This window comes from Girardinichthys multiradiatus, chromosome 5 (genome assembly GCF_021462225.1).
Source record: "Girardinichthys multiradiatus isolate DD_20200921_A chromosome 5, DD_fGirMul_XY1, whole genome shotgun sequence".
NCBI classification, from domain to species: domain Eukaryota; kingdom Metazoa; phylum Chordata; class Actinopteri; order Cyprinodontiformes; family Goodeidae; genus Girardinichthys; species Girardinichthys multiradiatus.
The window spans coordinates 30927263-30953479 of record NC_061798.1 but is presented as its reverse complement, the minus strand read 5'-3'; the positions used below and the strand labels follow the sequence as shown (position 1 = coordinate 30953479).

Here is a 26217-nt window from a genome sequence, read left to right as displayed (position 1 = left end):
CGCTGCACAACGAGAAGAGGTGACCGGACCCTGAGGAAGATTGTGGAGAAGGGCCGATTCCAGACCTTGGGGGACCTGCGGAAGCAGTGGACTGAGTCTGGAGTAGAAACATCCAGAGCCACCGTGCACAGGCGTGTGCAGGAAATGGGCTACAGATGCCGCATTCCCCAGACCTGGGCTACAGAGAAGCAGCACTGGACTGTTGCTCAGTGGTCCAAAGTACTTTTTTCAGATGAAAGCAAATTCTGCATGTCATTCAGAAATCAAGGTGCCAGAGTCTGGAGGAAGACTGGGGAGAAGGAAATGCCAAAATGCCAGAAGTCCAGTGTCAAGTACCCACAGTCAGTGATGGTCCTGGGGTGCGGTGTCAGCTGCTGGTGTTGGTCCACTGTGTTTTATCAAGGGCAGGGTCAATGCAGCTAGCTATCAGGAGATTTTGGAGCACTTCATGCTTCCATCTGCTGAAAAGCTTTATGGAGATGAAGATTTCATTTTTCAGCACGACCTGGCACCTGCTCACAGTGCCAAAACCACTGGTAAATGGTTTACTGACCATGGTATCACTGTGCTCAATTGGCCTGCCAACTCTCCTGACCTGAACCCCATAGAGAATCTGTGGGATATTGTGAAGAGAACGTTGAGAGACTCAAGACCCAACACTCTGGATGAGCTAAAGGCCGCTATCGAAGCATCCTGGGCCTCCATAAGACCTCAGCAGTGCCACAGGCTGATTGCCTCCATGTCACGCCGCATTGAAGCAGTCATTTCTGCCAAAGGATTCCCGACCAAGTATTGAGTGCATAACTGTACATGATTATTTGAAGGTTGACGTTTTTTGTATTAAAAACACTTTTCTTTTATTGGTCGGATGAAATATGCTAATTTTGTGAGATAGGAATTTTGGGTTTTCATGAGCTGTATGCCAAAATCATCCGTATTAAGACAATAAAAGATCTGAAATATTTCAGTTAGTGTGCAATGAATCTAAAATATATGAATGTTAAATTTTCATCATGACATTATGGAAAATAATGAACTTTATCACAATATGCTAATATTTTGAGAAGGACCTGTATGTGGGTGGGTGGGTGTGTGTCTACAGATTGTGGCCAAAATAAAACTATTTTGAATTCAAAAAGCTTCATCGGACACCTGAGAGCCAAAAACTGTGGAGCCTACTTATGTGTGACCGGGCACCAGTTGTAACTTTATCGCCACTCTATCATCTCTATGATGTATTAATACTGCAGGCTATAATTTTAAGTTTGTCAGCTGTAAATTCTTCAAGTATTTCTGCAAAAGCAAAAATATTTCTGCAGAGTAGAGGAAGAATCCTGATATTCGTGGTGATCCTCGGGATTTGATGGCCAAAATAGCAACTAGACTTAGTTGCTAATTTGCAGGAAAAGCTATGTTAAAAGTTACTTATACAGTCATTTCATACTGATATGCTGTATGTGTATTTATCATGTTTGTCTTTTTCTTACAGAGAGGTACTGAGACTCCTGACAGAGAAGAGGAGCCCTCCCTGGAATAGTCACCTCTTCTCCCCTCCCTCAGTTCACTGATCCCCTTACTTCCTTTTTTAACCTGTCAAGTGTTTGTTTTCACTTTCTCTCCCAACACATCGTACGCCACGTTTCACCATGACAACCTCTGCCCTGCGAAGACAGGTGAAAAATATTGTGCACAACTATTCAGAAGCAGAGATCAAGGTATTTATAAATAAAACGTCTTCAAGCTCCTATACTAACTCCTACAGTGCTGTGAAAAAGTATCTATCCACTTACACATTTTTTTAAATTCATCCACATTGAAGGGTTTTCAAGTATGAACAACCTGGTTAAGGTCACACCACTTCATCTAAATCAGGTTCAAATCCAGACTTTGACTAGGCCATTCTAAAACTATCATCTTGTTTTTGAGCCATTCAGGGATGGACTTGCAGGTGTGCTTCTGATCATTTTTCTCCTGCTTAATCTAAGTGCTCTTAAGCTTCAGGTCATGAACTGATGGTCGGACATTTTCAAAAAGGATTTCTATCTAGGGAAAGTAACTCCATCAATTATTGCAATTGGTTTGGGTCTCAAAAAAGTAAAGTAGCCCCAGACCATCACAGTGCCACCACCATGTTTGACTGCAGGTACGATGGTCTTTTTCAGAAATGCTGCATTAGTTTTACACTAGATGTGATGGAGTGCGCACCTTCCACAAAATTCCACTTTTGCCTCATCAGTCCACATAATTGGATAGATGTTTTCTCTTAATTAATAAAATCCCTTTTTTGACTTTTTTTTGTACTTGTTTTTTTTTTTTTTTTTTTGCATTCACTCAGGGCATCTTTGTCCAATAATAAAATTTGTTTGATGATCTGAATCATTTAGCAAGTGCGACAACAAAGCAAAACCAGAATAAATCTGTAAGATGGTAAATACTTCTTCACATTACTGTATGTGAATCAAAATACATTTTATGCATACTTAACTATGTTTAAACACTTAGATTCTTGATTCTGATGCTTGAGAAGACAGAGAAGACTGCATGCCCGGTGAACAGACATCATGTTCTTGTCAATGTAAAGGTACGCGAGGCCACTTCCAATGATCCATGGGGCCCATCATCGTCTCTCATGTCAGAGATCGCTGACCTGACCTTCAACGTTGTGGCGTTTGCTGAAGTCATGGGGATGGTGTGGAAACGGCTCAATGACAGCGGCAAGAACTGGAGACACGTTTACAAGGTTTGTTTCTCTACGTTTTCACAAAAAGTACTTGCATTTAATTTTTGTTTGATATCGCTAAATTTGTTCTTTGAGAGAACTGCAGAATAAAGTTTTCAGTGTGAATGAATGAAAAGGTTTTAGACACACTTTCTAATTTATTGGTTTTCTTCATGTTCATTACTATTTACATTGTACATTAAAGGCATCAAAACAGTGAATGAACACATATGGAATTATGGAGCTGAGGAAAAATTGTAAAATAACTTTAATTATGTTTTATATTTAAAGTAGCCGCCCTTTGCTGTGAAGACTGAAATATTAACCTTTAGCCATCTCTCAATGAACCTCTGGAAAGTTCTCTCAAGACTCTTTGGAAAACCATTTTAGGTGACCACCTCATGAAGCTCATGGAGAGAAGTCATCAAAACAAAGGGTGGCTATTTTGAGGAATCTAAAATATTAAAATGTTTAGAGTTATTATACACTTTTGTTTACGATATAATTCCATGTTTGTTCATTCATAGGTTTGTTGCCTTTGGTGAGAATCTACAATGTAAATAGTTATGAAAATAAAGAGACCCATTAAGTAAGAAAGTGTATCTAAAACTTTTAACCGGTAGTGTATGTGCAAATATTTTTTAAAACCTGTATCCGAGTCCAGGCCCTGACTCTTCTGGACTACCTGCTGAAGACGGGATCTGAGAGAGTGGCCCAACAGTGCCGGGAAAATGCCTTTACCATTCAGGTACATAATTACTTTGCAAGAGAGTCAGCTGTGCAGCTGTTTTTTAAATATTATTTTTATTGTTGTTATTAGGCTATTGATGTGTTAGAACGGCCCAGTCAAAGTCAAAACTTCAAAATCGATTTTCACTGATGCATTTTATCCAATCTGACTGAATTTACGCTATTTGTCAGTCTCTAGAAGCTGAAAAAATTACTTGTAATTGCAGCAAATGGTGATTCTTCAAAGTATGGACTCGAGAGAGCTGATTTTTACATTCACACTTTCCAGATTTTTATTTTTTTTAAACTCAAAAATCATTATTTGTTTCCAATTCACAATTGTGTGCTAATAACTGTTAGTCTTGAATTCTCAATACAAAAACATTGTTTGTTTTTGCTTGTAATTTGACAAAATGTGAAGCCTAGTGGTGTACATAGCTTAGCAAAGCCTTGCAACTTTTTGATTTTGTTCTGTTACTCTAAACTTACTTTAAAAAGTTGCCCTTTTTAGACAGATTGCAAATCTCTAAATACGTCAGAATGTCAGAAATAAACGTACAAACATTTCATTAACAGTTCAGTTCGGTTCTTGACATTTTAGATTAAATGTTGTTTGTTTAACCACTGATCTCTTCTCTGTAAATCATTAAATGATTATTAAACACTTCATTTTCAAAGATGCTCTAATTTTAAGAGTCAGTTTTACATTTAAAACAAAAACAAATTGTAAAACATGTTTACAGGCATTTTCGCATTGACCTACTAAACTGGTGTAGCATTCGACCTAATTTATTTAATTAGAAGCTCAAAATGAACAACAATGTCAGTTTAGTGCATGAAGTATCACCTTCAGCTACAAGGTAATTCTTATCAGATTAAAAAATTATCAAAATGTGCACATACTTTAGTATATTGCTATTTTACAACTTTTTCACAAACCTTTTTTATTCACAGATAGGGCTGCACAATATATTACAAACAGATCATCATAACAATATCAGCATATTAATGGTTGATAATGATAGATAAGAACTGCTTGGATTTTGATATATAACAGGTAAATTATATGAGCAATTATGTAAATACCTAACTACTCAGTATCTGGGTTCTGAAATAGCAATAAAAGCTGACTGACAACGCTTTAGCTGTAAGTCTACGTATATTCACTTTAAGTCATATCATCACTGCAAAATTCAATTGCATGTTTTCCTGATATTGTGCAGCTTTACACACAAGTGAAAATTAAAAACATTTAAATTTCAAGCAATTTTTAAGGTATGTTTTCTTATAAGGCTGTTAACTTTGGGAAACAATTAATTGTCATATATTTGTAGCGGTAGAATTTTGGTTTGTGCTGCTTCTGTTTGAAATATATTACTGAAAGTTTAATGGATAACTGTCCCCCCACATTACCCAAATTTAGAACTAAAAAAAGTGTACCGAGTGAAAATGTAAGTATAAATGCTGCTTGTGTCTGGTTCAGACCCTGCGTGACTTCCAGTACGTAGACCGGGATGGCAGAGACCAGGGGGCGAACGTTCGGGAAAAAGCGCGCCAGCTGGTGTGTCTGCTGCGGGATGACGACCGATTGCGCCAGGAAAGGAGTCAGGCCCTGAAGACCAAGGAGCGAATGGCAGGGGGAGGCAACGGCGGGAGCAGCGGGGGTGGTGGGGGCGTGTATGGAGGTATTCCTCCATCGTATCACCCCGGCAGACGCACAAGTCAGCCCAGCATGGCTGTCCTGTATGGGGAAGAATTCAGCCGCTCCAGAGGCTCTCCGTGCTCCTTCAACTGTAAGTCTGAATTTAAACTTATCTGGAGCACTGGACTACTTTTTTTGCTTTACTAAAAAGTCTAATTAAACCCTTTCTTACTATAGCCAAGCATTTTGGACAGAACTGTGCAAACGTCTTCAGTCAGACCTTGTTTCTCTATATTTTGGTTCCAAGGAGAACAAGGAGCAATAGTTCTCCATGTTTTGTAAAAGTCTTTTTAAGTATTTGGTAATTAGTTGCTTTTTTACAAACACGTTTGCAGCATTTTTTTCAAAATGCTTCTTCCTTGTAGTGTCAACGCCGCTGCATAGGTCTGAAAATATTCAAACAAGCTTCTCACCCTTGCCGCCGTGCATCTGTTCGCCCATCCTCACTCAGCCTGAACATGCCTGTTCCCTCTGCAGCCTCGGCCTCGTCTCCCCGCGCCGCCTCAGACCTGGAGCAGGCCCGGCCGCAGACCAGCGGGGAGGAGGAGCTGCAGCTCCAGCTGGCATTAGCTATGAGCAGAGAGGAGAGTCAGAAGGTAAGATGACACTCAGAGGCAAAATATAATACGAGTTGCTAAGAGAAATGGGCCTCTGTGTCTAAAGCCATATTTATAATTCAAACCCTGGTAGAACTTTGCTTGTCACAGTTCCAGTTGGATAAATGAGCCTCTGTGTTACCTCATCAGCACTGTGTTCCTGGGTGTAGCCCAGTTCTTTGAGAACTTTGAATTGAACCATGCTGTTTTTACATGACAAACTTGAAGATAGCGGTGGTCACCCTGGCGTCATTCAACAGCGTTCTGTTTGGGAGTAAACAAAAGATGCACTCTGCATGTGGATGAAAGAAGCAGTCCATCTGTTGCAGTTTTAATAGGGATACAAGTACAACAATGTATGACTGTCCCTCCTTTTAATTTAACAATATTACCATCAGCTTTTCTTTAAATGTACGAATTTACATAATATAGAGAGGTTTTTGCTCCCCGATTGCATTGTTTATGGGCAGAAAGCAGCTGCGGTACATCTTACATTTTTAAATATATAATTTTTTATTTTTTCCCGTTTTTTTTGCTCAGCTTTCAAAGGTTTCTGGCACCTTCACCAACAGCATAGTACTTCCAAGGTGCATGGAGATCTTTGTCATCTCACCTCTTTTCTCATCTTTACCAGCAGTACCAGTAAGTGTGTAGGGTGGGTACAGGATCGTTAGTACCAGAACCACATGAGTTTTTTTTGTTGTAATGGTTTTGCTTAATGAAAATGTTACAAATGTTTTTTACACTCGCCCACATCAACGGTCCTTCCTCCCCCTGTTACCATAGAGATGGATGAAGACACACAACTGCAAGTTGCTGAAAGCTTTAGTCAAAAGGAGCAAGAGCAGGTAGAAACACAGATACAAATATCACTGCCCAATAAAAACCTTTATTAACCTTTTAGCTCTGTGTCTTTTCATGTATAATAATGATATGCCTCATATGAAACCTTCCTGCAGCTGACTAATGAGCTTTCTTTTTACTCTGCGCTTCCTTTTTCCCTCCTTATCCGTCTGTTTGTTGAAGGACTTCTGGTGTGTAGAATCAAGCTTCCTTTGATGAAGTACCCAAATCAACATTTTCATACACGCAACATAATCTCTTGGATGATTTTTTCCACTGCTTTGCTCTGATCATCTCCTCATAAATCAGCTTAAAAGTCACTGGTTTGCATTCATTCTGCCGGATGAAGCCAAAGTGGCGTTTTCTAACAGCGGTGCGTTCATGGCTCTGTTGCTTTCATGATATCACGATGCCGCCCCTGCAGGAGCAGCGCTGTCGCCAAGGAGACGACTCCCTGTTACAGAAGGCCCTGGATGAGAGCCGGAGAGAGAGCCAGTCAGGGACACACGAGGTTAGTTTGAAAATGCCTGCGAATGAGATGGCCGGCTCGTGTGTGGTTAAAGGCACATTTGCATAGAAAAGTGGGTGGGCGCATTTGTGGGCGGCAGCTGGCAGGCATTTTGAGAATGAAACTGAGTTTGTAGCTTGGGTTCAGAGATAGAGAGGATAAGCAACAGTAAAGAAATTACAAACATAGAAAGGGGGCTTTAAGAGAGAGAGAGAGAGTGGAGGGCTTTGAGAGGAGAAACAGGTGCTTGTTGCAGGATAATGGCCGATTCCTGTCTAACCTTGCTGCTCAATATGACATTACCCTAAAAATCCTAATCCTGATGCACATCTCGCTCTTAAATCTCTGTCAATCAGATTCACTGGCTGTGTTATGTAAATGTCCCCGGGTTGTGTAATTGGCTACACTATTTTCATATTACTCTTATCACAGAGAGACAGGTGCTTTCAGCTGCATCAGTTAAACACCAGAGAAAGTGGGTGTAATGGTTAGCCAGCTGACAAACTGTGCAGCATGTTCACATTATCAGGCCCACAAATACCAAAGGCCATCATTTCAGGAATTATAAAAACATGTTTATTCATTCAGTAAATTATGATTTCTCTTTTCACAAATACAGTTCCAGTCAACCTCATTATAGCCATGTTCATGTTGATAATACAATGTATAGTATCACAGGTTCTTAAAAACAACAAGCTGGGTGCAAAGGTTTTCATTTACTGTGGGTTTACTTCAGTACACACAGGGTCAAAATTATAAATACATGCTCAAAGACACAAACAGTTGAACAAGAAAACTCATTAATAAAGGACCGATATCATTAGCAGATGTGGACACAAGCTAAACCAGTTTCCTGAAATTAAAGCATCTGAAATAAGGGTGACGTGGTACCTGTTATTGGGGGAACTTTAAACTATATAGCCAAAAGTATTGGGTGACACCACAAAATCAATGAATTCTGGTGTTATATCAGTTCTATGGCTGCAGGTGTAAAAAAGTTTGGTGTGGAGAAACTTGACTGCGCTTGGAGTGCCTTGCTGCTGAAAAGCATTATATCAATAAACTTGACTTGACTTGACTGGCCTGCACTGAGTCCTCACCTCAACCTTCTTGAACACCTTCGGGATGAATTAGAGTGAAGGCTGCAGTTCTGGTTTTCTCATATTACTATGAACAAACTCCTAAACCTTGTGGAAGATGTTTACAGAATAGTTAAAGTTGCTATTGCTAGCAATGGTGGGTCCATCAACAAATTGGGCCTTATAGATTAAGAATAGGATCTCATCAAAGTTCCTGTACATGTAAAAGTAGACAGACAAATAGGTTTGGCAATATAATGTACAGCTCCTTCTCAAAATATTAGCATATTGTGATAAAGTTCATTATTTTCCATAATGTCATGATGAAAATTTAACATTCATATATTTTAGATTCATTGCACACTAACTGAAATATTTCAGGTCTTTTATTGTCTTAATACGGATGATTTTGGCATACAGCTCATGAAAACCCAAAATTCCTATCTCACAAAATTAGCATATTTCATCCGACCAATAAAAGAAAAGTGTTTTTAATACAAAAAACATCAACCTTCAAATAATCATGTACAGTTATGCACTCAATACTTGGTCGGGAATCCTTTTGCAGAAATGACTGCTTCAATGCGGCGTGGCATGGAGGCAATCAGCCTGTGGCACTGCTGAGGTCTTATGGAGGCCCAGGATGCTTCGATAGCGGCCTTTAGCTCATCCAGAGTGTTGGGTCTTGAGTCTCTCAACGTTCTCTTCACAATATCCCACAGATTCTCTATGGGGTTCAGGTCAGGAGAGTTGGCAGGCCAATTGAGCACAGTGATACCATGGTCAGTAAACCATTTACCAGTGGTTTTGGCACTGTGAGCAGGTGCCAGGTCGTGCTGAAAAATGAAATCTTCATCTCCATAAAGCTTTTCAGCAGATGGAAGCATGAAGTGCTCCAAAATCTCCTGATAGCTAGCTGCATTGATCCTGCCCTTGATAAAACACAGTGGACCAACACCAGCAGCTGACACGGCACCCCAGACCATCACTGACTGTGGGTACTTGACACTGGACTTCTGGCATTTTGGCATTTCCTTCTCCCCAGTCTTCCTCCAGACTCTGGCACCTTGATTTCCGAATGACATGCAGAATTTGCTTTCATCCGAAAACAGTACTTTGGACCACTGAGCAACAGTCCAGTGCTGCTTCTCTGTAGCCCAGGTCAGGCGCTTCTGCCGCTGTTTCTGGTTCAAAAGTGGCTTGACCTGGGGAATGCTGGCACCTGTAGCCCATTTCCTGCACACGCCTGTGCACGGTGGCTCTGGATGTTTCTACTCCAGACTCAGTCCACTGCTTCCGCAGGTCCCCCAAGGTCTGGAATCGGCCCTTCTCCACAATCTTCCTCAGGGTCCGGTCACCTCTTCTCGTTGTGCAGCAGTTTTCTGCCACACTTTTTCCTTTCCACAGACTTCCCACTGAGGTGCCTTGATACAGCACTCTGGGAACAGCCTATTCGTTCAGAAATTTCTTTCTGTGTCTTACCCTCTTGCTTGAGGGTGTCAATAGTGGCCTTCTGGACAGCAGTCAGGTCGGCAGTCTTACCCATGATTGGGGTTTTGAGTGATGAACCAGGCTGGGAGTTTTAAAGGCCTCAGGAATCTTTTGCAGGTGTTTAGAGTTAACTCGTTGATTCAGATGATTAGGTTCATAGCTCGTTTAGAGACCCTTTTAATGATATGCTAATTTTGTGAGATAGGAATTTTGGGTTTTCATGAGCTGTATGCCAAAATCATCCGTATTAAGACAATAAAAGACCTGAAATATTTCAGTTAGTGTGCAATGAATCTAACATATATGAATGTTAAATTTTCATCATGACATTATGGAAAATAATGAACTTTATCACAATATGCTAATATTTTGAGAAGGACCTGTAATAGCCAGTAAGGGAACATTTTGTTCTAGAGGTTAATGTGTTAGAAGAAGAAAAAATGGGCAAGCATTAGTATTTCAGTGAGTTTAATAAAGGCCAAATTAGGGTGGTTTCACAACTGGGTCAGAGCATCTCCAAAACTGCAGCTCCTATGAGGTGTTCCTGGTCTGAAGAGGTCAAAAGAAGGGACAGTGGTGAGCAAGTGACAAGGTCATGGGCAACCCAGGCTCGCTGATGCTCACGGGGAGCAAAAGGCTGGCCCATGTGGCCCAGTAATTTGAATAGCTGAAGAAATTAAAGCTGGCTCTGGAAGAAAGGGTCAGAATACACAATGTATTGTAGTTTGCATAGACACAGACTAGTTAGGGTGACATAATGTCTGATCCATGTATCTGCATACGCCCTTTGCATTATTTGGGGTAAGGCCCTGTAGCAAGTTGTGTCAACCAATGGCTTTTCGTAGCCACCAACAAGGCCCCGGCATAATTCTGACTGGATATTTGAAAACTCATTTTTTATTTTTCCTGAAACAGTTATGGCTTTTAAGCATTTTTCTTGGAGTTTTGGGAAGACCATTCAATGAGTTTGTTGAGTGTTTTGTCTAAATATCAGTTACAGTTACCGTATTTTCCGCACTATAAGGCGCACTTAAAAACCGTAAATGTTTTCAAAAAATGACAGTGCGCCTTGTAATCCGGAGCGCCTTATATATGGATCAATTGGTTAATTGGTTGATCCATACTGGTTGTACACGGCGCTCTGTCAAAATGTTTCAGTACGACTGGTAAACTACAAAGCCGCACCGCTTGCAGCATTACGGCTACCGTAGTCAGGGGTGTCGCCGAAGTAATAGCGGTAAACACCTGTACTGTGCTTACTCCTAGTCCAACACCACTTGTGTGTGTATAACGACACCAAAATTGCACCTTTCAAGAGACACGCTTACGATGCTGAGTTCAAACTCAAGGCTGTCAGCTACGCAGTCGAACATGGGAATAGAGCAGCAGCGAGAGAATTCAACAGTTAACGCTACTATATTGTGAATGTACTAACGTTTGATTTAGTGCATCAAACTGTTTCTTTTACGTGTTTACTGAATCAGGGAAAAGTTCCCTTTCACGTTCTAACTAACGTTTGATTTCAACTTCAACTTCATAGACTCCAATGCATTCCTAACGTGCGGTTGGCTCTATTCAATAGGATTCTATGTAGAGGAGACCTTACCATGAGAGTGAATGGAGTTATCAGAACGCTGGTTTGTAGTGTATTAATAAAGTTTGACTGACTGATTTATCTGACTGTTTTGTTGACATTCTCTTTAGCACAGCTCCATCTAGTGGATGCATAACGCAACCCCAGTCAAACGTTTGACTGCAGTAGCTCCTATTCTATGCGCCTTATAATCCGGTGCGCCTTATAGTACGGAAAATACGGTAATTGGGCTTCTGTTGTGTTTAATAAAACAGAATGTGCACTTAAATTTCATGATAAAATCTTGTGCCATAAGTCTTTCTGTTTACCCTATAGTCTGCCATGTTGGACCTGGTGGACATATTTGGATCCTCATCTGAGCCGCAGCCTCCTCCCAGTGATCCTTGGACATCAGCTGAGCCTTCCTGTAACATCACCTCCAACCCCTGGGATTCCGTAGGTGGGTGGCTCATTACAGGCACAGTCAGCTGCAGCCCAGCATGAAACCCAAGGAGTTAGCAGTCAAAACAATGGCTGCTTTTTTAGCCATGCTCAGCGAAGATCATTTCTGTCTTTACAGCAGCTCAGTCCAGTACTCCTGTGATTAATATCCCCTGGGTGGCTCCATCCTCCACCTCTAATGCACCTAATCCTTGGTCTCCATGTACCAACTCACACTCAGACCCTTGGGAAGCACCACCTGCACCCTCCAGTCCTCTTAATAATGTGTGCGACAGCACAACAGATGGCAGTACTATACCCTTTACTGAACATCACAAAAACGCAGGAGAATAAACACACACATGCACTAATATCCATGCCTGTTGAACTGTTTCACATTTTGGCTAATAATAACCACAAACTTCTGTTCATTTATTTGGGGATTTTATGTTATAGACTAACCCAAAGCAGAGCATAACTATAAAGGGAAAGGAAAATAATACATGCTATATTCTTGATCATAAATCAAAAATTTTGGTGTCCATTTGTATTGAGCCAATTCAACTATTCTAACAAATGATCGTGCTGTAATCTAAGCTATCTACAGTAACTCTGGATATTTGTTTAGGGTTGTTGTCCTACTGGAAGATGAACCAATCTTTTGTGGGCCTAAATACCTGAGCATATTCTCAGTTGTCCGGATAATGGAACTACAACAGGCTAAAATCAAAGGCAACTGCATTTTCGCTCAGTTTATCTGATACGTTTCAACACCTCTCCAAGAGTCTTTTAATTCTGGAGGCTTGCAGTTGAACGGGGTTTCTTCCCAGATTGCCCTGTGTTAAGTTAATTAATTGTACATGTTCACAGATTAACACTACCGGTTTCAGTTGTTAGCACTGTTGCATTGCATCAAAAATGAAAGGGTTTTTTTTTTTTTGCATAGCACATCAGTGACAAAACAATTCAAAGTGATTTTCATGACTAAAATATAAGTTAAAAAAAAACACAGAAAAAATACATTGCAGTGGCATAATTAAGGCAGATAAAGAAAAGTTGGACTACAGACTAAACGAATGATGTTTCAGCTAACAGTTCAAAAAAGGTGCCGGGTTCAAATCCCGGCCTGAGCTGCATCTGCATGGAGTTTGTATGTTCTCCACGGGGATGCTTGGGCTCTCACCAGGTACTCTGACTTCCTCCTACAGTGCAAAAACATGACCAAACTCCCAGAGTGCACTACTTATAGTTGTCTTGCCTTCAGATTCTCCTACCTGAGCTGCTGATCTCTGCAGGTCCTCCAGAGTTACTTTAGGCTTTTTGGTGGCTTCGCTGATCACTGTTTCTACCCAGTCTGTTAGTTTAGGTGGATTGGCATGTATTGGTTGGTTTTCGAGCTAAGCTATACTCTTGCCATTTTCACAACTTTATCCCTGCCTGCTTGTTTGTTCTATAATGTTCTCCAAAAAAACAAAACCTGAGGCCTTCATCGAACATCTGGATTAACACTGACAATAAATTGAACACAGATGGACTCCACTGGATACTGATGGCAGTTGGTTACCCTGGATTACATTTAAGGATATAAGATTTAAAAGGGAGAGGCGTTCAAATGCACGCCATACTTTTCAAATTTTTTGTTGTTAGAAACTAAACAAATGTTGATCATTTTCCTTCCACTTTATAGTTCCACTACTTTGTCTTGGTTTTTCATAACAAAATCCCCCCAAATCAATGAAGTTTAAATAATTTTTCATTTTCCCACACAGATCATGACGAGACTGATCCGTTCACCGCACAGGAGGAGGAGAAACTTCAGCAGGAGATTCCCAAAGCATCCTCCCCTGACTCAGCCAGCCCGACAGGTGGGGAAACAGAACATCAGAGAGGCTGTGTTTATAGCAATAACCTTTTTAAAGTCATGAGCTCAGTCTGGAGTTTTCCTGCTGTTATTGTTCACACTTGTACTTCACAGTGGGAGATGATCTGCATGGAATGCGTCCACACAGCTAGAAATATGAGGGAAGGAGGGAGAGTGTTGTTTTAGCAAAAGCAATGGGTGAGAAATACAGTGCTGTGAACAAGTGTCTGCCTTGTTTACGGATTTCTGTTTTTGTTATTTTGTCACAGAAAAAAAGTTTCAGATCAGCCTAATTCTAATATTCGACAGAGATAACCCGAGGAAATACAAATTGCAGTTTTCAAATGATTTCATTTATAAAATATACATGAAAGCTATCCAAACCAACTTGATCCTTTGTGGAAAGGCAATTGCCTCCCAAAACCGCTCCTTTTGGCAGCATCAACTGCCATGAAGTCATTAACTTTGCTGTGGAGGTATTTTGGCCCTTTCTTTACAGAATTATTTTAATTTAGCATCTTTGGGGGGGTTTTTGACCATCAGTCTATTTAAGGTCTTTTGGGGTATGTCTCCGCCAGTTTTACAGATATAGAGAGTAGAGATTTTGCCCAGTCATCTTGTCAAAATAGCTTAAACTCCCTCAGGCTTGTTGACAGAGAGCGTCTGTGAACAGCCATGTTCACGTTCTGCTACAGATTGTCTTCTAGGTCTGCACCAGTCTGATATTCTTCAATTTAAACCATTCCATCACAGTATCTGTCTTCTCAGCTTTGACCAGCTTCTGTCTCTGCCGAAGGAAACCATCCCCACAGCATGATGCTGCCACTACCATGTTTCACCAAGGGCATCAATTTTATTTCTGTCACAAATAGCATTGATATTGTAGGTGAAAATTTACATCTTACTCATCTGAACAGGAAACCTTCCTCCAAATAGTTGCTGTGCTCCCTTTGTCACACTTCTCAGATGTATGAAAAAAAAGGTGAAAAGTATTATTTATTTCTTCCACTTCAAAATGATGCACCAGTTTTTGTTGGTATAACACATAAAATGTCAGAACCTTCAGCAAATTTCTGACCCACGTGCAGAAATACTCAAAGACAAATTAAATTTCAACAATTGTTTTTATTAACAGCTGGTAACCGAAAGAGCTTAATTCAAGGAGGAATCCAGGAAAAATCAGGGGAGGTGTGCCACTGATAGAGAGGGGAAGGGTGAAGGTGAGCGAAGTTGAAAATTAATCATGAAGAATGTTTCAGATATGGTAGAGTTCTGTTGGCAGTGAAGAATCCAGGTCGGTGGGAGGAATAAGCAGAGTCCAAAGGTGTTTGTCTGTCTGGGAGGAGGCTTGCAGATGCTGCATGTTTGTTGGAGGGTGGGCAGGTTTTCAGAAAGGAGCCAGAGAGCAAAGCCAGAGGGTTGCCAGTTGTTGAAGTTGTGATCTGAGAGGTAATTAAGCTGTTGGGCTTGAACCAGGAGACGGGTTGCTCTCCGGAGGTGAGCAGCCAAGGAGTAATCCAGGAGGTAGCCTTGGAAGAAGCCAGAGAGCTGGAATGGACAAAACTCGGGTTAAACAAGGTAAATGCATATACAAGACAATGAGAGCTAGAGGTACCACAATGGTTGACACTCAGGTGTTGAATGACCGGCAGCCAGCTCCTCTTATGCTTCAGCGATGAGGCTGATCAGGTGCAGGTGCGCAGGACTCAGCCAACCATGTGACACTGCTGCTCCGGGAGAGGAAAGAAGGAGCACACAGACAGAACACCACCAGATCCCTGCCATAAAATATGTTAAAGTTTGCGAAAATAACGTGGAAAAATGTGGAAAAAGTTCTAGGGGTGTGAATATTCTTGCCAGGCGCAATAGTTTTTCACCTCTTAGCTATTCAAATTCAAAACGTTAATTGGAGATTCATTGTGATGATTTTTCTGTGATACAGTTTTCTTTCTTGGATTTTTGATCCTATTGTTGGTCGTCTTTCCGACTTCGTGTTTTAGTAAAAGTAATTTAAAAAAAAATCGTTTGCACTCCTTTTTCAGATGCAGAGATATTTGCAGGAAAAACTGAGTCTGAGCTGTTTCCTGAACAAGACTCCAACTCAGATCCGTTTAAAGCAGATCCAGTGAAACACCAGGTGAACGGTCGAAAGTCGGCCAGTCCGGAGATGTTTGACCTCTCCTGCTTGGCTCCGCCTCTCAGCGCCCCACATGCTCGCGTTTGCCGGACCCCAGAGGCCTTCCTTGGACCCACAGGGGCCTCACTGGTCAATTTGGACACTCTGATTCCCCCAAAGCCCCCTACCAAGATGCAGAATAACCCCTTTCTCTCAGGTACCATGGAGCTTCTAGGTTATCAAGTTACACCCAATAAATGCTGGCATGTTGAGTTTTATGTTGACTTCTACCAAATTCTGTCCTCACAGGTCTGAGTGCACCGTCTCCCACTAATCCATTCCACTGCGACCAACCACGGCTCACCCTCAACCAAATGCGACCCTCCTCTACATCTCCGCTGCCCCCACACATGCTGTCCTACAGCCCGTCGCTGCCCCTCCCTCTGCTCCATCAGCCGCCCGTTCTGCCATCCTCCCTCACACAGCCTCCATCTGGGCTCCTAGACCTCCCCTCTAACCTGCCACAACCCCTGCTCCCCCTCTCTCCCCGACCGGCACCTCATGCTCAGACACAAACGCATAGCCACAACCCTTTCCTCTGAAGCCTCTTCATCACACAACCTGTGTTCTGCACAGGTTAATGGACTCTTAAAGGAATGATGTACGCCAGCTACAGTGAAACTAGTGTTAAAGAGTGTGAACTGATTTGTGGTCTGATGTCATTAACTTAAATTGGTTATAAAAGGTCCATAAAATGAATCTGTGTCTGTCTAAAGACATGTCAGCTGCTATAAAACCTGATCTCACTCATTCATGCACTCAAGCGTGCCTCAGGATGCATAAACAAAAACATGTACACAACCACAAACTGAGTCTGTATCTGAAAAGTCTGTTTGATGCTTTTTTTCCTCCCATCAACTGTGCTAGCTCCAAGCCCTCTCTGACCACAGAGACAGAGAACATCCCTCTTCAGTGAAGCGACACACTGACCCCCCCCCAAGCTTCACTGGGATCCTTTTTGCTGCTTCACCGACAAAAGCATGAATGCCTTTTAATTACAATACTCAAACCTATGATGTTCTGAAAACTGGTGATGACTTCCTCCAATAAATACTTCTTATTCTGATGATTTAAACAATATGTTAGGTCTTCTGTTACTGGAGAAGGCCCCAAACTGTGAGATATAAGAAAGCACAGAGCACAAATCAAAAGCTCAGGATTGCCTTCCTTTATATAGACTATCACCTACAATGTGATGGAAAAGTATTTGCTCTCATTGCAGATTTTTTGTCAGATTTAAAATGTTTCAGATCATTGAAGAGGAAAGCACTTTACGCAGTGTGCAAATTTGAAAGATTATTGGCTGCCTAAACCCTCCAGCAACAACTGCATTCAGATGTTTTTGATTACTATTCTACTATTTCCACAATTCTCTACAGAATTGTTTTAGAATCAGTTTGAGCATAAATGGTCTGTTTAAGGTCCTGCCACAGCATCTCAATCGGATTTAAGTTTATTATTCTGATGAGGCCACTCTAAATCCATCATAAAAGGGAAATTGCTGCTGCGCTTTGGATCATTATCTTGCTGCATAACCCGAGTGAACTTGAGTTTCACATCACAAACTGATGGTTGGACATTTTCTAACATGATTTTCTGGTAGAGAGCATGGTTCTAGCAGCAACGGATAGTCCTACAGGTCTGGAAGAAGGAACGAAGCCCCAGACCATCACACTACCACTACCATGTTTGACTATCAGTACATTCTTTTTCTGTAAAGCTGTCAGTTTTAATGTGGCAAACTGGAGTCCAAAAGCCTTAGAAATGGCTTTAAAACCCTCTTCAGGCTTATAGATGTCAAAAACTTTGTTACACATCTGGTCGTCTGGATTTCTTTAGATTAGGGCATGATGTATTGCTTATTGAGATCTTGTTGCCTACTTCAGGTTGTTGGAGAGGTTCTATTTAAGTGATCTCTTCATTTTCTTAATGAATTCAGCTCCACGGGACTGGCAGCAATCAGGTTTGGGAGTTACTATTGAAGTTCAACCAAGAATATGTGATGTATCACAGTTAATTTAACAAAGATTGCAATTATATTTTGACATAGGACCTGGATGGTTTGAATAGCTTGTTTCCTTAATAAATGAGAACATTTTCTGACAGCAGTATTTTGTATTTACTCTGATTGTATCTGAAATTGGAGTTGTTCAGTGATCTTAAACATTTAAGAGGGCAAAAAATGCAAAAACAGATTAAATCTGTAAGGGTTCGAATACTTTTCATAGTTCTGTCAAACCTCCATTACTTTTATATTCTACATTTTCATGAGCAAGTGGTCCTAAGTTAACTTACTTTTGGTACTTAAATGTGGACCTACTTAGATCTCTGATTGTATTCATGCCCGTTTCCACTGATAGCCCAAAATGCACTCCCTTAAACTACTGTGAAGGACATCTGGAACAACCTTCTGTCTCTCCTTTAAAAGGATTCCACCTAAATTAACTTAATTGATAGAGTTTGACTACAGAAAGGAAAAATTCACATGATGAGACACTTCATCACTGCACTGAACCTGGACTTGAATGTGTAACGCCTACTCATAAACATACACAGGCTTAGTACATATGTATTTATTGAAAAATATATTGCTGTATCATGAAATGTTATACCAATAAACAGCTAGTGTTTGCATTTACAGTTTCTAACGTTTTCATTGATTCTTGTGTAATTCCTGCTCTGCCTACAGTCGTGAAAGCCCCACAAATGCAACGCTACGTAACCTGTGTATCCACACAATGGTGTAGAGAGGATAAGATAGCCCTTTATGATCCAATGCTGGAGAAATATGTCAAGCAATAAAAGCTCCAACATAACATTCATCATCACCTATAAAGAAAACCATCTGGTTTAAAAACACCAATAACTCAATAACTAAGTGGCTTTTTCAGCTGATATGTACAGTGCCTTACGAAAGTATCCATAGCTCTGGAGCTTTTTTGCATTGTCACATAAACCTAAACTTCAAAGTATTTTATGTGATCAACTGAAACAGTTGATAAAGTGGAAGGAAAAGGTTTCATACCGTTTAAGCTATTTCTAAACAGAACAAATCTGAAATGTCAGTAGTGCATGTGTACTCAGCCTCTGTTACTCTGATACCCTTAAACAAAATTGAGTAGAACCAATTGTCTTCAAGCTGATTGCAAACTGACTGTGGCAGGAAGTGGAAACAAGAACATGAATGGGCTGCACAGAGAAGCAACAAAACAATCTAACCAAAAGTCGTTCTTACAAAACATAAACTAAAAGGCACTATGAACAGAATACAAGAATCATAAGAAACAAAACCTAAAGAAAGAACTAAAGCACCACCTGGAAAACATAATGATCAGAAGCAACTTAGAGAACATAATCATAATCAGAGAAAAACCTAAAACAAAAACTCAAACACTCTCCAATCATGACGGTTTGATTATCTCACTGAAATTTAACTATTTCGCAAAGAAGAATGGGCACAAATTTCAGCTTCTAGATGTGCAAAGCTGGTGGAGCCGTACCGTATAACTGCAGCGAGGGTGGTTCTACAAAGGACTGAGTCAGGGGGCTAAATGTATATGCACTCCACACTTTACAAATAAAAGTCTGAGAAAGTGGCCAAAACATGCATGAATGCCACACTTATCATTGTTTTCTTCCACTTCCCATTTATTAACTACTTTGTGTTGGTCTATCATATAAAATCCCAATGAAATACATTAAGATTTTTGGTTATAATGTGTTCATAGGGTGTAAATAATTTTGCAAGGCCCCGTAAATGTAGGATAGGTTTTATTCCTATGAATGAATTAATGTAAATTTTCAAAGCGTACAACAGAAAAAAAGACATCCTTTTTTTCTACCAAATCGGCATCACTAGTGTGGTAAAATGTCTCACAGTAGTTTCATAAGTGAATAAAGCAGAACTGAAATTTTTGCATCTTTATTATTTTTTTCCACTGCAACTCTGCCCCACTCCAGTTCTACTCTGTTAACACTGTCAGGATCTGGAGTCATCTGCTGCCTGCTATTAACACTATTCCAACACTAGGTGCCGCCAGCAGGAGATTGCCAGAAACTACAGGTGTGGCTCATTTGGTTCATAAACTGGGAAGCATAAAGAGGATGGATTGCCAGCATTTCATTGCCTGAGTGCTTTGCCCTCCGTGGTAATCTTTCTGGCCAGCTCTGAAACCTGATTTTTTGCAAGTTTGGTGGAAAGAGATTGTAAAGCTTTTTCTGAACTAGAAAAGAAAACACTAACTTCTTCCTATTACCCGTTCCAGGTGTGACCTCTGGCTGATCGGACCTCGAACCAGACCTCTGTTGTTTTTTGCGGCTCCTTCCTGGACTAGAACTGAACCTGGCAGACTGAGTTCCTCTCCTGACTCAGTGCTTCTCCCTGGCGGATTCCACGTCCCCCCCCCACCAGTAAGAAACGTTGTCTTTTAGGCCATATTCTGAGGTTCAGTCTCTAACCGTCTTTTTCTCCCTTGTTTCATTTAGTGACGGGGATTAGGTTCATCGCTCTCATAACTGCCTTGCTGAGTTTTTCAATAAACTTCAACTAAACCGTTCTTGTTTTCTGAGTGTCTCTGCATGTGAGTTAAGTCGGCAATAAGAAACATGACAGAGCACTCAGGCCGGCCTAACCCAGCAGAGGCTCTACAGAGAACCTTAGCCGAACATAGTCAGCAGACCCAGACGCACGGTTCCACCCTCCAAACCTTCCTAGATCAGCAGCGGCAGACTAACCAGCAATTAGAGCATCTGCCATCTCTGTTCCAACGCGCCTGTAGCCCTGAGTCTGCCGCACCCGTGGGGGGGGCGCTGCCGAGCATTTTGGCACCTCAACAGCAGCTTCTCTCCCGTGTCGTCACCTCCCCTAATCTGGAGAAGTTCTCCGGAGAGGTGGGAGGTTGCCGTGGATTTCGACTCCAGTACACACTAGTGTTCAACCGGTCCCCCCGATCTTTTCCACATGATGAGGGTAAGATCTGGTACATCTTGGGGTTGTTGACTGGGCCGGCTCTCCGGTGGGCGGAGGCACGCTTCTCTGACTGTAATAATTTTGGTGTCTCTTACGAAGAATTCATTCTAGAGTTTAAACAAACATTTGATGTAGCCTCTGATCAGTCTTTTACTGCCCGCAGATTGTGGGCGTTAAAACAGCGGAAACATCCACTGGCTGATTTTTCTATCGATTTCCGCACATTGGCCGCGTCCTCAGGCTGGAACGCAAGCGCGTTAAAGGCGACGTTTTTTCAGTCCCTGGACGAAGCCGTTAAGGACGAGTTAGTGCTTGTAAATGAGCCCGATGGGCTGGATAAATATATTGATTTGGCTGTCCGCATAGATACCCGCCTGCTGTGAAGGGGCGACCGACGGACCCACCCTCTGTTTTTAAGACCACTCAGCTCACGTTACCGGCCACTTTATTGTTGAACCGCCACGCTGAGGTTTTGTCCGCTCTAGTTGATTCTGGGTGCGATTTAAACCCGATTGACCAAGATCTGGTTAACAGGAGAATGGCTACAAAATTGTTGTCCCAGCCTTGCCGGGTTTTGGCGTTGGACGGGGTTTCCTTACATGAAATCACCCATCTAACGCAGCCGTTAGAACTAATCTTGTCTGGTAACCACCGTGAGCACGTTTCCTTTTTTGTTTTCCCCATCGCCCGGTTTCCCCTGGCTCCAGCGCCATAACCCTCATATAAATTGGGTGGATTCACGCATAGAGGCTTGGCCTGAGAGATGCCTCAGCTCTTGTTTACAGTCTACCGTCTGCCCCAGTACTCCTGTGGACGAGAGTAAGGAGGAGGAGCCCCCAGATTTGACAGGTTTTTAGTTAGTCCTGGGCCTTGTCTCTGCCTCCTCATCGGCTTACGACTGCGCCATTAACCTCCTCCCAGGCGCTCCTTTGCCCTCCAGCCGGCTCTATAGGATCTCAGGGCCGGAGAGACGGGTAATGGAGAAGTAATCGCGGAGTCTTTAGCTGCTGGGATTATCTGTCCTTCCTCATCTTCCCTGGGGGCAGGCTTCTTTTTTGTGGGGAAGAAGGACGGTAGTTTGCATCCATGCGTGTTTGAACGCTATTACTATTAAAAAAATAAGTACCACTTCCATTGTTAGCTTCGGCTTTTGAACCCATACACGGCGCCACTATATTCACCAAACTGGACCTCAGAAACGCCTACCACTTAGTCCGAATCCGCCAGGGAGACGAGTGGAAGACGGCGTTCAAGAATCACCTAGGGCACTTTGAATATTTGGTCATGCCCTTCGGCTTAAGTGATACTCCAGCAGTGTTCCAGGCACTCGTCAATGACGTTCTGAGAGATTTTTTTAATATTTGTGTTTGTTTACCTGGACAACATTTTTTTATTTTATTTTTTCCAGAAGCCTCCAGGAACACCGCCGCCACATTCGGCTGATTCTACAGCGCCTCCTTGAAAACAGACTGTACGTCAAGGTCGAAGTGTGAATTTCATCAGTTGACCGTCAGTTTCCTGGGATTTGTTTTGGAGGAGGGACAGGTCCGCGCTGACCCAGGGAAGGTTCGAGCAGTGCTGGACTGGCCAGTACCTGACTCCCGGAAGAAGCTGCAGCAGTTCCTGGGGATCGCCAACTTTTACCGGAGGTTCATACGGAATTACAGCCAAGTGGCGGCCCCCCTGACTGCGCTAACCTCCACCAAGACGACCTTCAGCTGGGGCACGGGGGCCAAGGCCACCTTCACCCGGTTAAAGAGGCTGTTCTCCCAAGTAGCTGTCCTGATACATCCAGACTCTGCTAAGCAGTTCACATTGGAGGTTGACGCCTCAGACACCGGGGTGGGGCGGTCCTCTCTCAGCTTTCGGACCAGGATGGGAGGCTACACCCCTGTACTTTCTTCTCACGACGACTGACCCCCGCCGAACAGAACTACCAGGTGGGAGACAGGGAGCTGCTAGCCATCAAACTGGCCATGGAGGAGTGGAGGCATTGGCTGGAGGGCGCCAAACATCCTGGGCTGGTTTGGACAGACCACAAGAACTTGTCTTACATTCAGTCAGCTAATCGTCTTGATGCCCGTCAATCACGTTGGTCACTTTTTTTCCCCCGCTTTAATCTGTCTATTTCTTTTAGGCCTGATTCTAAGAACCTTAAACCCGACGCTCTGTCCCGCCAGTTCGGCCCTGGGGACTCTGAAAAACAGGCCGAGCCCATTCTGCCGCCAAGCTGTACTGTTGGCTTCTTAACCTGGGAGGTAGAGAACCTGGTGTGGCGAGCCCTCCCTGACGATCCAGGGCTGGGCAATGGGCCCCCTGGACGGACCTACGTTCCAGCCACAGTACGGTCCACATTGATCTGCTGGTTCCATACAGCCTAGTTCTCCACCCATCCGGGAGTCAGTAGAACCGTTGCTGCAGTTTCCAGGCGTTATTGGTGGCCGTCCATGTGTAAAGACACCAGGGAGTACGTGAACGCTTGCACTACCTGCGCCAGAAGCAAAACCTCAAATCAATCCTCCGCGGGCCTGCTCCAGCCTGTCAACATCCGCAAGTGACCCTGGTCTCACGTAGCTTTGGATTTTGTAACGAACCTGCCGAACTCTCATGAAATGACTGTAATAATGACTATAGTCGATCGGTTCTCCAAGGCCTGCCACCTGGTCCCATTCAGAAAGCTGCCGTCGTCTCTCCAGACAGCAAAGTTGGTGGTCAAACATGTCTTCCGCCTGCACGTCATCTCCAGTTGTCTGTTGTCCGACAGGGGCCCTCAGTTCACTTCCCGGGTCTGAAGACATTTCTGTGATGCTTAGAGGGCAAAGGTGGCACTGACTTCGGGCCATCACCCCCAGTCGAATGGCCAAGTTGAGCGTCTCAACCAAGAATTGGAGGCGGCGCTACAGTGCGTAACATCAACCAGCCCCACTGAATTGAGTGCCTACTTGGGATGGATTGAGTATGCCCACAACATGCACGTCTCCTTTGCCACTGGCTACACACCTTTTGAGGCCTCCCTGGGGTACCAACCGCCGCTGTTCCTGTCGGAGGAGGGGGACATCGCAGTTCCTATGGTGCGACACCACATCCGGAGATGTAAGCGGGTTTGGGACGCCACCACCCGAGCACTTCACCGTACAGTGGCCCAAAATAAGCGCTACGCAGACCGCCGACGTCTGCCTGCTCCCTGTTACCGCCCTGGTCAGAAGGTTTGGCTCGCCGCACAGGACATCCCACTTAAGTCTGTTGGGACCCACAGCCATGGAAACAACATGAAAGATACGGTACAAACCTTTCTGGAAATTTCAAAATAAATTGCATTTAACCCTTTGGGGGGAGGTAGCAGCAGACTTCCCATGATGCCACTGGCTGTATAAAAGCAACCCCTTTCCAAGGAATCTTTCTCTTCCACACCAGTGATCATTGGGAGAGAAGGCACAGCGCGCTAATTTCTCTTTGCCGGCAAACAGACATAAACTCTTCAAACTGGATCCAAGGGTGTCATACGATCATCGATCAGATGCACTGAGTTAAGTACGGATGAATTACTGTTTGTGTACCCGGTATTCATTCATAAAAAGGGGAAATTAAGGTATAAGCATTGCTTTACTTTCTCTCTAAGGCCTGCAGAAGCAAACTGTGTTCCAGAGAATTCCCTGCAGAGACACGGTCTCTACAAAGCAGAGTGGAGCGGTTTTCCCACTCTGAAAGGAGGACAACCGAGACCGCATCACCGTGGTAACGTGCAGTGTGGTCAGCGGACAGAACTGGCCGCCCAGCCACTGCTCCGGAGGTTAGCTGGGAGGTAACCCTTTGTTCACAGAGCTTTCTTCAAACTTCGTCGTCGCCCAGACAACTCCTCAGCATGGTTCATACGAGGTTTGGGCAGAGTAACAGAGAAAGATCTGAACGTTTTTCATTTTAAAACATTATTTTATTAAAATAATATTTTATCTGATCTTGCTTTGTGAATGGTTGTCTAAAGGTGGGCTGATTATTTCCTAAATTGGTTCCAAGACTAACTTAACTTCACTTCCAGATTCTTCAAGATAATCCTTGCTTCTCAAATATAAACATTGCATGGTAATGTTGCATCACTCTTTTTGGTCATAATTTTCAATCATCTTTAATCAACTTGTTTATGTTGTACATAGTCCATTAGTCTTAATTATTCTTTAATTCTGCGTGGTAGTTAGTTGGATTGTTTTAGCATAGTGAAGAGTTTGTTGATTGAAATATGTTTGACTTTGAGTTGAATTATTTTTGTTAATAAATTCTTGTATTTTAAGAAATTGTGTGAATTCATTCCATATATGTGCAGAGTTTATGCTGTTCAATAATGTTAGAGCTTGGCTCATCCCTTTCAATTTTGTCCTAATACCATCGCCTTACTGGGCTGGTATTCACAGGATAACCCTTAACAGACTGAAATATTATTTGATAAATTATTTATATTTAATCTATTAATTAATATACCCCATATGAGCTTCGAATACTGACTTGCTATAAAATGAGAGAAATTTACATAGCAATTTCAATTTTTAATCCCGAATGGATGGATTTGTTTATGATTTTTCTTCCTCTGAGGAGTTAAAAATCTTCCTGCCATAGTTTTCAGAGACTGTAGCGATTATTAAAATGTGAATTTTGTCGATTTGTTTTTTCAATATCCCGCTACTGCCTGAACATTACTAGATACAGTGTCTGCAGCCAGATCCATCTTAAAGTGACTTGGCTCTCAACAAAGCCATCAATGAAATAAGTCTTTACACAGAAGAATATCACAGTTGCTGTAAAAATAAGAGTGAGCAGAGAGTAGGAAGAAGAAACATTTTAAGGTCCCTTCATCTCCATTAAACACAATATATCTGTTAAATATTTCACACAGCAAATTGTTTCCCAGAGCTGCAACATATCGTGGAGATTAAAAATTAAAGGTTAACAACATGAAAGTTTATGTTAAACATAAAGGATCAATTGTACAAATCAAAATTCTGCTGGTACCTTTATATTTGTCGGTGAGCCAACTGTATTTGTTTGAAATGAAATAAAACAATTTGATAAAAACAAAACAAATGCTTTAAAATCCTATTTGTCCATCCTTCCGTCAGTCCTCTAAATTTGCACAATTGTGTTAAAGGTCTCAGATGGACTGAAGCTAGCTGTTACCTGGCAACAAGAAGGGTACAGGTCAAGGTACCAGGACAGAGACATTTGACAAGCATGTAGTGATGCAGGCCCACACACACTTTATGACAAGTTACAAGATGTTCATGAACTTGCTGTTCACCTAATATGCATGATTGTTTTGCACAGCAAAAATGGAAACAGGAAACCATCTTGTTGATAGTGATACGTCTTGTACCAAAAACCCCACACAGTCTTTCATTCAGAAAAAAAATCGGACAGGTATTTGTTAGGTTTTTGTTTTCATAAGACACCTCTTTAAAAGCTGCATTTCAACGCTTTGCTGAATAGAAGCTGTGTGGAAGAGTGCGTCTGTACTACTAAGTTGAACAATTAGAGACAAAAG

At 42.3% G+C, this 26217-nt stretch overlaps 1 protein-coding gene and 1 long non-coding RNA gene across 5 annotated transcripts in view; both read left to right on the top strand.

Annotated features, from left to right (window-relative positions):
• The window catches only part of epn3b (epsin 3b), a 31073-nt gene extending 12715 nt beyond the window's left edge, over positions 1-18358 (top strand). For 2 of the 4 annotated variants that reach the window (XM_047365546.1, XM_047365547.1), the window contains exons 2-12: positions 1490-1715; positions 2582-2740; positions 3384-3467; positions 4932-5241; positions 5628-5746; positions 7014-7100; positions 11577-11700; positions 11821-11991; positions 13451-13546; positions 15585-15875; positions 15968-18358. In XM_047365546.1, coding sequence (XP_047221502.1) covers positions 1647-1715; positions 2582-2740; positions 3384-3467; positions 4932-5241; positions 5628-5746; positions 7014-7100; positions 11577-11700; positions 11821-11991; positions 13451-13546; positions 15585-15875; positions 15968-16260 — 1803 coding nt within the window. In that variant the 5' untranslated portion in view covers positions 1490-1646 and the 3' untranslated portion in view covers positions 16261-18358. Of the gene's footprint in view, positions 1-1489; positions 1716-2502; positions 2741-3383; positions 3468-4931; positions 5242-5627; positions 5747-7013; positions 7101-11576; positions 11701-11820; positions 11992-13450; positions 13547-15584; positions 15876-15967 lie in introns of all 4 variants that reach the window. The other 2 variants (XM_047365548.1, XM_047365549.1) reach the window with 2 other exon arrangements.
• Positions 18359-19868: 1510 nt separating this feature from the next.
• On the top strand, positions 19869-24262 carry LOC124868383. Its single transcript, XR_007038316.1, has 3 exons — positions 19869-20687; positions 22096-23968; positions 24102-24262. It is a non-coding gene; the product is annotated as an uncharacterized LOC124868383 (long non-coding RNA).
• The last annotated feature ends 1955 nt before the right edge of the window (positions 24263-26217 follow it).